General features: G+C 45.1%; 1 protein-coding gene across 1 annotated transcript; it reads left to right on the top strand.

Annotated features, from left to right (window-relative positions):
* The first annotated feature begins 1422 nt into the window (after nt 1-1422).
* LOC123770381 (uncharacterized) lies at nt 1423-8726 on the top strand. Its single transcript, XM_045762221.2, has 5 exons — nt 1423-3013; nt 5356-5492; nt 7038-7207; nt 7673-7761; nt 8024-8726. The coding sequence occupies exons 1-5, from the start codon at nt 1449-1451 to the stop codon at nt 8139-8141; spliced, it is 2079 nt and encodes a 692-aa protein (XP_045618177.1). The 5' UTR covers nt 1423-1448; the 3' UTR covers nt 8142-8726.
* Nucleotides 8727-11958: the final 3232 nt, after the last annotated feature.

Genomic DNA, 11958 nt, shown 5'->3' with positions numbered 1-11958 from the left:
ACTTCACACGTGTTCACCGTGTACCTGCGTCCGTAGCTTACGTGGATCGATAGCTAATTAATGTGAACCTTGAACATACTAATGTCTCCTTAATGCCTTTAGACTGACAGTGAGCCGTCCAGCAAGAGAGAGAGAGAACAAGCCAAGAATTCTTCCCCCACAACGAGGCCGTGACCCGTACACAGTAACAGCCAGTCTGTTGTTGTTGTTGTTATAGATTCAGCTACTCGGAACAAGTTCCAAGTAGCACGGACTATGTATGGTGAGCCCGTAACTTACCCGGCACAGGAGCGGGGCAAGTAGCACGAGCTATGGTGAGCCCGTAGTGAACTTAGCAAGTAGCACGGGCTATGGTGAGCCCGTAGTGAACTTACCTGGCACAGGAACGGTGCGTTATTTAGCGAGTCTGAGAATGAGTTCGTTATAAACCCCTGTACTGAAGACCACACAGCCAACAACATTACGTGAGGTGAGTCGAAGGGCCTATAATTGCCCTAGTCAATGCTTAACTTCACTCGTGTTATACAGGACCAGGATTTATCAAACTTTTACCCAACCACTTACGAAACTTGTACATCTTTCACGAATCATAGCGGCTTTGTTTACGTTTTTTAAACGGTTCATGAACTTCATAACCCAAGATTAATATTGTTATGAACACCGTCGTAGTGCCTCGGTGCTCGTAGAATGTTTAATACATGTAAACAAAACCACCATGATTTTTAAGAAAAGATGTACAGGTTTCGTACGTGGTCGCGTAAACGCGAGACAGTAGATAGGCGTGTGCTTGACACAGATCACAGCCTTCACAACCTGCTGAAGGTGAGATCATGAGGAATAGGTACCTCCTTTTAACACTTTAATGTTCACTCACAAAACTCGCGGCGTTCACACGCGTACGTGAAGATACGCACACGCGACCACCCACGCACACGCGTATACAGCTGTATCGATTTCATCCATAGACCTAGCGGATGAGGGTGGATCAATGCTCACCCCTCACTCCTAGTGAGGGGTCTCTCTCTCTCTCCTAGTGAGGGGTTTCTCCGCTCTCTCTCCAATTGGGGTGGGTGTCTCTATGTGAGGAGTCACTCTCTCCTAGTGAGGAGGGGTCTTTTTTCAGGGTTTCCATGTAGCATCCACTTGGCCTGATAGGTAGAGGAAAGGACTCAAATTTTCATGGTCGGCGTACGATCCCTTCAAGGTTCAAATGGCTGGGCATCTATCACTCATCATATTCCAGCTCCTTATCTTCATATCTCAGCTTTTTGCCCTCATATCCCAGCTCCTTATCCTCATATACCAGCTCTTTGTCCTAATTTTCCATCTCCTTTTCTTCATATCTTTGTGACTGACGGTAGGAGTGGCAGTGACGGCAGACAGTGATAACAGATATCAAGTGCCGCCTGTGAACCACTGTAACACCTGTGTTTCTCCTCGCCAGCACGATGGAGTCGACGGAAACGGTCGTCGATGAGGAGAGGAAGAGGCGGCCCCCGCTGCTGCGACGACACACGCTGGGCACGTCGCCGCCAGCTGGCCACCTGGGCGGGGGCGGCGAGCGGCGGCGGGTGGCACGGGCGGCCTCAGAGGACAGGTGGGCGGCGGGGCGTGGCGGTGACAGCACCCCATGTACCACGAAGAGAGGATCCACACATGCGTCTTCCATAGTGGCGAGGGCCCGCCGCCTCGCCTGGTCTGGCATTCCTGCGCCGGACGTAAAAACAGAAACAGCATCGACGTTAGCTAAAGCCAGCAAGCGAAGGAGTCTCGCCAGACCCCAGAGTTGCGGCACTCCAATCTCGGGCGTAATACCATTCCAGGATGTGACTCTCACTCTACCAGAAGCCCAACATCGTCCTTTGGGAAGTGACAAGTTAGAGCCAGAGGCAACAGCTCTGCCAGCAACCATCGCTAAGGTAGAGGTTGAGAGCCAGGCGAGGGACGAGAATGACCAACACACCAAGACCTCAACGAAGGTGATCCGTTCAGTTTCCTCTCCGGATATTTTCTACACAGGTCCCCCTAAACTAGCCAGCTACACAGACGAATCTCAAAACAGGAAGCTGGATCTTGAGCCTTATGACGGTCTTGTCATCCAGAAAGCTCCCTTGATAACGCAGGAGGCGAAGCGGATTGAACTTTCAGACGAAGGTGACGAGGCAGATGAAGAAGATAATGCATCGGAACCTCAGGCAGACTCCACACTTCGTGGATACCGGTCTAGGAACGGCTTCGGCTTCATTCCCTTTAGTAAAATGTTTACTAAACCTCTGAGAGCGTCACTGCTGCGACGCTCGTCACAATCTTCGCAAGGGGAGCCAAACCTTGGCGTGGAAAATACCTTCCAGACGTTGAGTGAGTCTGAGAGAGACGTTATAAAGAGGACTCGGAGCGCTCTGAAGCAGAGAATTAACTCCGCCAACAACAAAAGCGCTTGCAACGGCAAGAAGAAGATCCAGCTAAGCATTGTAGTTAATGCTCAAGGGGATACGGACGAGAGCGCTCAAGCGTCAGATGAGAACAACGAGGTCCCTCAGCTATCCTTCACACTACAAGACTGCACTGCAGAAAGACAAAGCAAGACCAAATCTTCCAGACACAACGACCGCGAGATGCCGCCACCGCCGACTAAAACATCTAGCGTCTCGAGTCTCTCGAGAAAGAAGTCCAGGACCAAGACTGAACCGAAAGTGTCAACAACGATAACTAAGAAGGCAAAGAAGAAGGAAATACCAACGATAATGTCAGAAATTAGCCCCGTACCCAGCGACGTGGAGCAGGGACTCGACTCTAACCAACACGGGCCGCTGGCGGAGATGCACGCTCTCCACATCAGAAAGAGAGCGAGTTCGACTCTCCCCGACGATGGTTGCGGCACCGACGCCCGGGATCGGGGCTACGACAGTACCCCCGACGGCCTCTTCGCCCCGGCGCGCGGGGAACTGCTGCAGACGATCATCAACGAATCCAGCATGTATGCCCCGGTCAGCCAAACGTGGAGAGGGAGAAAGTAAGTATGAGCAGGTTCTTGGACGCAGGTTCGAATCCTCGTCACGGCCCTTGTGGATTTGTTCATAAGTATGAGCACTTGTGGTGTGGTAGCTGGCTCTGGTGGTGCTTCTGTCACACGGTAGCTGGCTCTGGTATAATATTAATTTAGATTTGAGAAAATTCCCATTTTAAATGAACATCATGTTAAAATTTATGAATGCGTCTGTGGGGTCGCAACCCGTCCTCGACTCAAGTCCATTCCATCCAGCGGTCGACACCACAGATGCATTCATAAATTTTAACATGCTGTTCATTCAAAATGGGAATTTTCTCAAATCTAAATTAATATTATAATCTATTAGCATATTGTGCATATATAGGCATAGGTTAGGTTAGGTGTTTAGGTTCTGTTGGCGATTATTTGTATTTGTAGTACGCGGGTGAAGCATTTACAGCGTTGTGGTTCGAACAAAATTCGTCAGTGAAACACTTGTTCCGGATATGTTCGAACGTCAGCAGTTGTGAGTCGTGTGTAAACCGCTTTTCATTCATAAACAGGGGGTTTGGCGAGTGCATGGAATCACTTTTGGATCTTTGTTTGAAGGACGGGTTGAGAATTTACCGCGTTGTGGTTCGAACAAAATTCGTCAGTGAAGACACTTGTTCCAGAAGTGTTCGAACGAAATCAGTTGTGAGTCGTGTGTAAACCGTTTTTCATTTATAAACAGGGGGTTTGGCGGGTGGATGGAATCACTTTTGGATCTTTGTTTGGAGGACGGGCTGAGCAAGCAGCCTGTCCTCCAAATGCAGCTCGGACAGAAATAGACAGACATTTGGAAATGTTAATTTAGATAATTAGATACGACTTCCTGAGAAGGGCAGGTATACGTACATAAAGGGGTACATCCACTGCTTCTTGGTGTGTATACTCACTGCTTCTTGGTGTATACCCACCGCTTCTTGGTGTGTATACCCACCGCTTCTTGGCGTGTATACCCACTGCTTCTTGGTGTGTATACCCACCGCTTCTTGGTGTATACCAACTGCTTCTTGGTGTATACCCACTGCTTCTCGGCATGAATACCCACCAAAAAGTAGCCCATAGAACCCACACTTATAATTACCAACAAAGACCAAATGCAGAGTGTAACACATGAAGGCAATGTAACAACGGGCTCACCATAGCCCGTGCTACTTGGAACTTTTTGTTCCAGGTAGCGAATCTTAAACAACAACAACAACAGAAGGCAATGGAAAACACACAACACAAACTCAAAACCTGCCGATATTATGCAGTGGTATATACAAATATGGGCTTTCATGAAAAACTAATGGGATATGCATACATAAGAAACCCCCCCAAAAAATATTGGAATATTCTCAATGCAGGTAAATGTTCCACACATACAATAAGATCTTTTAAGAATTTGTCAACATTTAGTGTATCAAAATATTCAAAACAGAGTCCACTTTATAACTGCCGACCTAAATGAGGCAAAGGTAGGTATAGGCCTTAGGCCCAACGCCAAACCAAACTGTGAAACACCAGTCCACAAAAAGAGTGTGAAGTGTTGAGCGTGTTTTTCGAACTCGCAAAGCCTCGTCGTGTCACGGCTCGGCGTTGTGTTTAGGAATAAGTAGTCTCTCTAACGCCTCATGCCACCAAAGAACATTACCACACACAAACAACTCAACCCTGCACCAATTCACAAGTAGTTCCATTAGTCCGTTGTGGTTAAGAAAGACTACTGACGTTCTCAAGGATCGGGGGGCGGGTTGGGAAGGGATGGAAGACTATCCGAATTGTTGGGAGGGGGGTTAAGCGTGAAGTGACAGCCACCTGTGGCCTCTGGGGTCGTCGACCCCCCACCAACTTCCCCTGAACACCGCTTTACATAGCTATATCTCACGGTATCATGAGCTCAGCCTGCACATCTGTCTCTGTTCGGAGGGGCGGAGAGGGCACTAACGCCAAGACCTGTATGTGATACAGTTATACACGCAGGTGAGGGGCACATGGCACTTATACACACTACTGTGAGATACATGCTACAGTTATACACACATGAGTGGCAGCCATATAATTAATACTGACATACTTTAACACCAATGCAGACACAAGTTAAGATACGAAATAAGGCGACACGGAACAAGGGAGATATTGAGCAGGAAAGAAAGTCACGGAACAAGAAACAGGGATAAACGAAACAAGAAAACATGGAACAGGGAGGCACGGAACAAGATACACGAACCACACACACACACACACACACACACACACACACACACACACACACACACACACACACACACACACACACACACACACACACACACACACTAAACCATCTCTCCCAACAGGATGCACCTTGAAGTGAGGATCAGGACGGACCGAGCGATGGTGTCCACGGATGAGGACGAAGTCAGCGAGATCGAAGACCGAAGAGGACCCGCCAGCCACAGACGAGCCAGAACAATCCAACGGTCGCATGAGCTGGGTAAGAGCCATCGTTGAGGGGATTAAAACGTATATAGAAGAGAATAAATCGGATGAGGAAGAGAGAAAAAAAGGGGAGTAAAAGGTTTTAAGAAAGAAGAGAGATAGGAATTTATCTCTTCCATCTCTACCAGGAGACTTTTCTAGTTCTAAAATGCAATGCTGTTTCCTCTTATTCAATATTTTCTCTCTTGCTAAACACAGTTTTCCCTTGTTTGTGTTCATTGTTTTCTCTCTTGTTATCCCTTTTTCCCCTAACCCTTCTGCTTTATAAATTCCTCTTCGAGCAGTACCTATTTCCCGCTCTTGCTATACCAATTTTCTCGTAATGGTATACACATTTCTGCTCCTCTGTACTCCTATTACCGCCTTCTGCTGTTCACATTTTCTTTCTTCCTGCTATAATGATATACCATCCACCTATACCCATTTACTCTCCTGCTATACCCATATATACCCTTTTTTAATCCTCTGCTCATTTCTGCCCATTTCGATTCTCCTGATACATTTACTTTTACCCCCTTCAATACCCATTCCCCCTTGCAGCTATACCCCTTTCCCTTGCAGCTATACCCCTTTCCCTTGCAGCTATACCCCTTTCCCTTGCAGCTATACCCCTTTCCCTTGCAGCTATACCCCTTTCCCTTGCAGCTATACCCCTTTCCCTTGCAGCTATACCCCCTTTCCCTTGCAGCTATACCCATTTCCCCTTGCAGCTATACCCCTTTCCCTTGCAGCTATACCCCTTTCCCTTGCAGCTATACCCATTTCCCCTTGCAGCTATACCCTATTTCCCCTTGCAGCTATACCCCTTTCCCTTGCAGCTATACCCCTTTCCCTTGCAGCTATACCCCTTTCCCTTGCAGCTATACCCCTTTCCCTTGCAGCTATACCCATTTCCCCTTGCAGCTATACCCCATTTCCCCTTGCAGTTATACCCCTTTCCCTTGCAGCTATACCCCTTTCCCTTGCAGCTATACCCCTTTCCCTTGCAGCTATACCCCTTTCCCTTGCAGCTATACCCCTTTCCCGTGCAGTTATACTTCTTTCCCTTGCAGCTATACCCCTTTCCCTTGCAGCTATACCCCTTTCCCTTGCAGCTATACCCCCTTTCCCTTGCAGCTAAACCCCATTTCCCCTTGCAGTTATACCCCTTTCCCTTGCAGCTATACCCCTTTCCCTTGCAGCTATACCCCTTTCCCTTGCAGCTATACCCCTTTCCCTTGCAGCTATACCCCTTTCCCTTGCAGCTATACCCCTTTCCCTTGCAGCTATACCCCTTTCCCTTGCAGCTATACCCCCTTTCCCTTGCAGCTATACCCCTTTCCCTTGCAGCTATACCCCTTTCCCTTGCAGCTATACCCCTTTCCCTTTCAGCTATACCCCCTTTCCCTTGCAGCTATACCCCTTTCCCTTGCAGCTATACCCCTTTCCCTTGCAGCTATACCTCTTCCTCCACACAGCTATGTTCCCTCTCCTGCTCCTTCCCTTCCTATACATCCTGGTAACCCTGGCTCTCTCTCTCTCTCTCTCTGTCTCTCTACAGATCCACCGAGTGCCAGGACTCCTGCTGCCGCTACTGATGCCACTAGGACACTGCCTCACAGAGGAGCCCGAGGCACGGTGCTGCCTGCCAACGCACGCCCACAGCCCCAACACGCCCACACCGCCGTACTCAGGGCCAAGGAGAGAGACAAACTCAGGCAGATCCTAGAGGTGCGGAAGGGTGGGGGGTGGTGCATTTTGCTCCCTGTATTTACTACTTGTGCCTGTAACATCAGGCTGTTATACCTCTTTGACCCCCCGCCTTTCTAATCGTCTTGTGTAGTGTTGTGTGTGTGTGTGTGTGTGTGTGTGTGTGTGTGTGTGTGTGTGTGTGTGTGTGTGTGTGTGTGTGTGTGTGTGTGTGTGTGTGTGTGTGTGTGTGAACTAGTTTAATGTTGTCATCAAGAGTATGACTGCTGTCAGTGGATTAATGCAATGAATATCGATTAATTGTATTTGTATCATATCTTTACTTTTAATAATAATAATAATAATAATAATAATAATTACAAAATAATATTACTAGTGATAATATTAAAATAATAATATTACCGGCACAAGCGATAATAATGATAACATTCTTTTTTTTATCATCATCAACATCTCTTTTTATAATCGCTGTCAACCTTGCCTCAGGTGTGCTCAGACAAGGTGGAAGAGTCCAAACATCTCAGACGACGACTAAGGGCCGGCGGAGTCTGGGTCTCCCTTGACACCCTACAGAGGTCAGTTTCAGGTCACATCGTGACACGAAGTAGCGGAGCCGTATCTTGACACCCTTCAGAAGTCAGGCCATAGCGCCAATGCTAAGTATCGGTTCAATCCCCTTGACATGATTTAAATCTTCTAGAGGTAACAAATCTTGTGTCATGCATATCCCACATACCTTGTCACTTAGAGAGGAAACTTGCCTCATGCCTTCGACAATTCCTGTGTCTTTGACGATGTTTAAGTTTCCAGAATCTTATTTTGGATATTTTCTTTCAGAGGATTGATGTCCCCGACGGAGTACCGGGTGTATCAGGACCACCTGAGGTCTCTGGAGGAGAAAGAGCAACAGAAGAAGAGACCTATTAGAATGAGCACCTCTCCGTCTAAGAGGTGACCGGAGGAGGCTCTGAGGTCTTGCTGGAGACAGTCTGGATCTCGAGGCTTTGTCAGGCGTAAACATGGGACCTGAATAACAAAACGTCCTGGGGCGAGATTCACGAAGCAGTTACGCAAGGACTTACGAACTTGTACATCTTTTCTCATTCTTTGTTTACAATTATTAAACGATTAATGAGCTCCGAAGCACCAGGAGGCTGTTTATAACAATAACAACAGTTGATTGGCAAGTTTTCATGCTTGTAAACTGTTTAATAAATGTAACCATAGCCGTCAAAGATCGAGGAAAGATGTACACGTTCGTAAGTACTTGCGTAACCGCTTCGTGAATCTGGCACCTGGAAACTGAATGTTTATTCTTACAATGAAGTTTTCATGGTCTTGTAAGGGAGTCTCCAAGGGAGTCGCGTCTTGGTAGACGATGCCACTGACTCGGCAACCTGCACCCTCACACCTCCAAGAGATCACGAGGCCTCTCACCGCTACAAAGGTCACATACCAACAATCATTCTTGTGTAATCAAGAAAATAACAAGAGATCAACTACTTACGCAGGCGATGAGTCACAATAACGTGGCTGAAGAATGTTGATCAGACCACACACTAGAAGGTGAAGGGACGACGACGTTTCGGTCCGTCCTGGACCATTCTCAAGTCGACTTGAGAATGGTCCAGGACGGACCGAAACGTCGTCGTCCCTTCACCTTCTAGTGCGTGGTCTGGTCATCAACTACTTACGGAGCGTGGCAACCTAACCTAACCTTCTAACCTAACAGTAACTATGGGGAAGTTAGGGCTAACTCTTTATACTCTTCTACTACCCTTGTTGTACCAGATGCGATATAAGTTATATATTCCGATGTTCGAAATCACGATTCGAATCTGGCCTTAAAGGTGTGGATGAATGGAGGTGGCTTCCACAACCTATTCTTTCAGTGCATTACACTCGGACAAGGTAAGAGGATTTCCTTACATTTCTTCGACTCATTTGAGTTATCAGCTTTCACCCTCCTCCCACTTTCTCTTCATTTTAAAAGAGTCTGGCCTTGTCTATCTTCCTCTCCCACCTCCCCAATTCTATCCTGAAATTCTAGATTACCGTGATCAATCCCCGCGGTTCTCAGTCCCTTAGTTCCAGGCTTCTCTAATCACGACGACGATATACCCCGAGAGAAAAAAAAAGTGATGAACAGTGAAACGTTCTCAATTTAGTGGCTGAAAGCACTGCTCCATCACATGTGGATTTTAGTTTTGTGGTGGAGGACATGCAGTTAGTGAACGAAACATTCGGAAACGTATGACCGATGTTTTCTGAGAGACAAACCGGAATGATTCCGGCGAAATAATTATGATAACGAAGAGAATATTTTTTCACCCACGACTCCTGCAAGTTGCATGTGAAGGTTTATGTTATAAGAAAAATATTCTGAACTCTCATTATCATGTGAGAATGATAGGTTTCCCCTCGGGGTAAATTTAACATGAGAGGGGTATCATGAGGGGTATCACATGAGGGGTATTACATGAGGGGTATCCCATGAGGGATACCACATGAGGGGTATCACATGAGAGGTATCACATAAGGGATACCACATGAGGTGGTAAATGATCAACAGAGTTGTTTTTATATGCATTTTGTATTGTGTACTGATGTATGGGTCAAGTTTATAACTCTTTTAAGAAAATTTGAGAAATATTTGGAGTTTTATTCTGGTTTGCCTTCAAGAGGGGGGGGGGGATGGTGAATGTTGGTTGCGTCTTATTCACTATCTCCTCCTCCTCCTCCTCCTCCTCTTCCTCCTCCTCCTCCTGCTCCTCCACTTACTCCACCACTGTACCTATAACCTGTGCTTGTAAAAGCATCTTAATCACCTTCAGTGGCTAAGTGTTTAATATCACACTAATTTCTATAGAAGCTATCTTACCCTATCAAAGTAGGAGAGACATAGGTGTATGTATATATATATATATATATGTAGATATGTGTAGGTATATGTGTAATATGTGTATGTGTGTGTGTATTTGTATACAGGGCATGTGGAAGCTGGTCACAATTGCATTTCACCTTTGTAAACGCGCATTAATGACTATGTAAAAAGACACCTCGAACACTGTTTATGTAGGACAGACGTAAATCTGTGTATTTATGTCTGTAGGTTACCTTAGCATTTTAAAAACACTACAATCACCTTCTGTGGTTGATTATTCAATAAATCACTGAACTATACATTTAACAGATCTCTAACCCTGTCCACGGGAGAACAGAAGAAAATGTATATATGCTGGTTAGCATTGTAAATGTCTGGCCACGTCTGTGGTAGGAAAAAAAACTGCCTTATGCTCCTCCTGCTTACCTAATAGTGCTTACTTACCTAACCTATCTGTCAGTGATTAAAGGAAAGTTAGGTGTAGATCTTTATGGGGGGCATAAAGAGTTAGACCTTACTACTAGCTGCTGTTCCATCATGCTGTGTCTACTCTCTCTCTCTCTCTCTCTCTCTCTCTCTCTCTCTCTCTCTCTCTCTCTCTCTCTCTCTCTCTCTCTCTCTCTCTCTCTCTCTCTCTCTCTCTCCTCCTCCCTCACCACCTATCAAAAAGCCCGCCATAAGGGCAGAAGAGGTCGTGTGTAGGTATATTTATGGAGGCATTAAGATAATTAGGGAATATTAAACCGCGTAGCCCACGCTCGGGGAAAGCCATCTGTTATCTTAAATAAGAGAGACTGAGGCTGGCCGAGATCACGCTATGGGTACATACTCTCAGCCATTTTGCACAGTGATTGCTGTCGGGTAGGTGCCCCCCAAGGCAGTCATACACACATTCCTTCACATTTTGCATAAACAGCACAACAAACTGACACACCAGAGAATCCTATTAATCCAGTGGATGATCTGGCCGAGTATCCCCTTAAATACCTCACGAAACCTAGTTTTTTTTGCAGCCTCATTAAGGGAGATGGGCGATTGGGTCTAGTTACGCGGGAGACTGAACGTTATTGGCTCGTCTCTTTATCATCGACGAACCCACATTATGTCTAGTTAATAACATAGTCCCTAAAAGAGTTACATTACAAGTGCCTCAAAACATGCGACAAGACGAGTAAGAGCAACAAAAAAGAGTGAATTTGGTTCATGAAACTTTTGTTTTATTCTGTTCTATGATTCGAGTTTATCATTGTTTTATTATTATATTTTATCTTTCTGTTCGATTATTCTATTTTTCTGTTTATTTACTCTATCAATAACTTTTAGTATATTTTGGCACTCTATTATTTTATTTTATTTTACAATTCTTTTCAATTTGACCATTCAGTTTTATTATTCACTCTGTTTTACTATTCAATCACTCTGTTTTATTATTCAATCACTCAGTTTTATTATTCAATCACTCTGTTTTATTATTCAATCACTCTGTTTTATTATTCAATCACTCAGTTTTATTATTCAATCACTCTGTTTTATTATTCAATCACTCAGTTTTATTATTCAATCACTCTGTTTTATTATTCAATCACTCTGTTTTATTATTCAATCACTCTGTTTTATTATTCAATCACTCTGTTTTATTATTCAATCACTCAGTTTTATTATTCAATCACTCAGTTTTATTATTCAATCACTCTGTTTTATTATTCAATCACTCTGTTTTATTATTCAATCACTCAGTTTTATTATTCAATCACTCAGTTTTATTATTCAATCACTCTGTTTTATTATTCAATCACTCTGTTTTATTATTCAATCACTCAGTTTTATTATTCAATCACTCAGTTTTATTATTCAATCACTCTGTTTTATTATTCAATCACTCTGTTTT

The sequence above is a fragment of the Procambarus clarkii genome, unplaced genomic scaffold (genome assembly GCF_040958095.1).
Source record: "Procambarus clarkii isolate CNS0578487 unplaced genomic scaffold, FALCON_Pclarkii_2.0 HiC_scaffold_1165, whole genome shotgun sequence".
In the NCBI taxonomy this organism is placed as follows: Eukaryota; Metazoa; Arthropoda; class Malacostraca; order Decapoda; family Cambaridae; genus Procambarus; species Procambarus clarkii.
The sequence above is the reverse complement of the archived record's forward strand: the minus strand, read 5'-3'. Positions and strand labels throughout refer to the sequence as shown.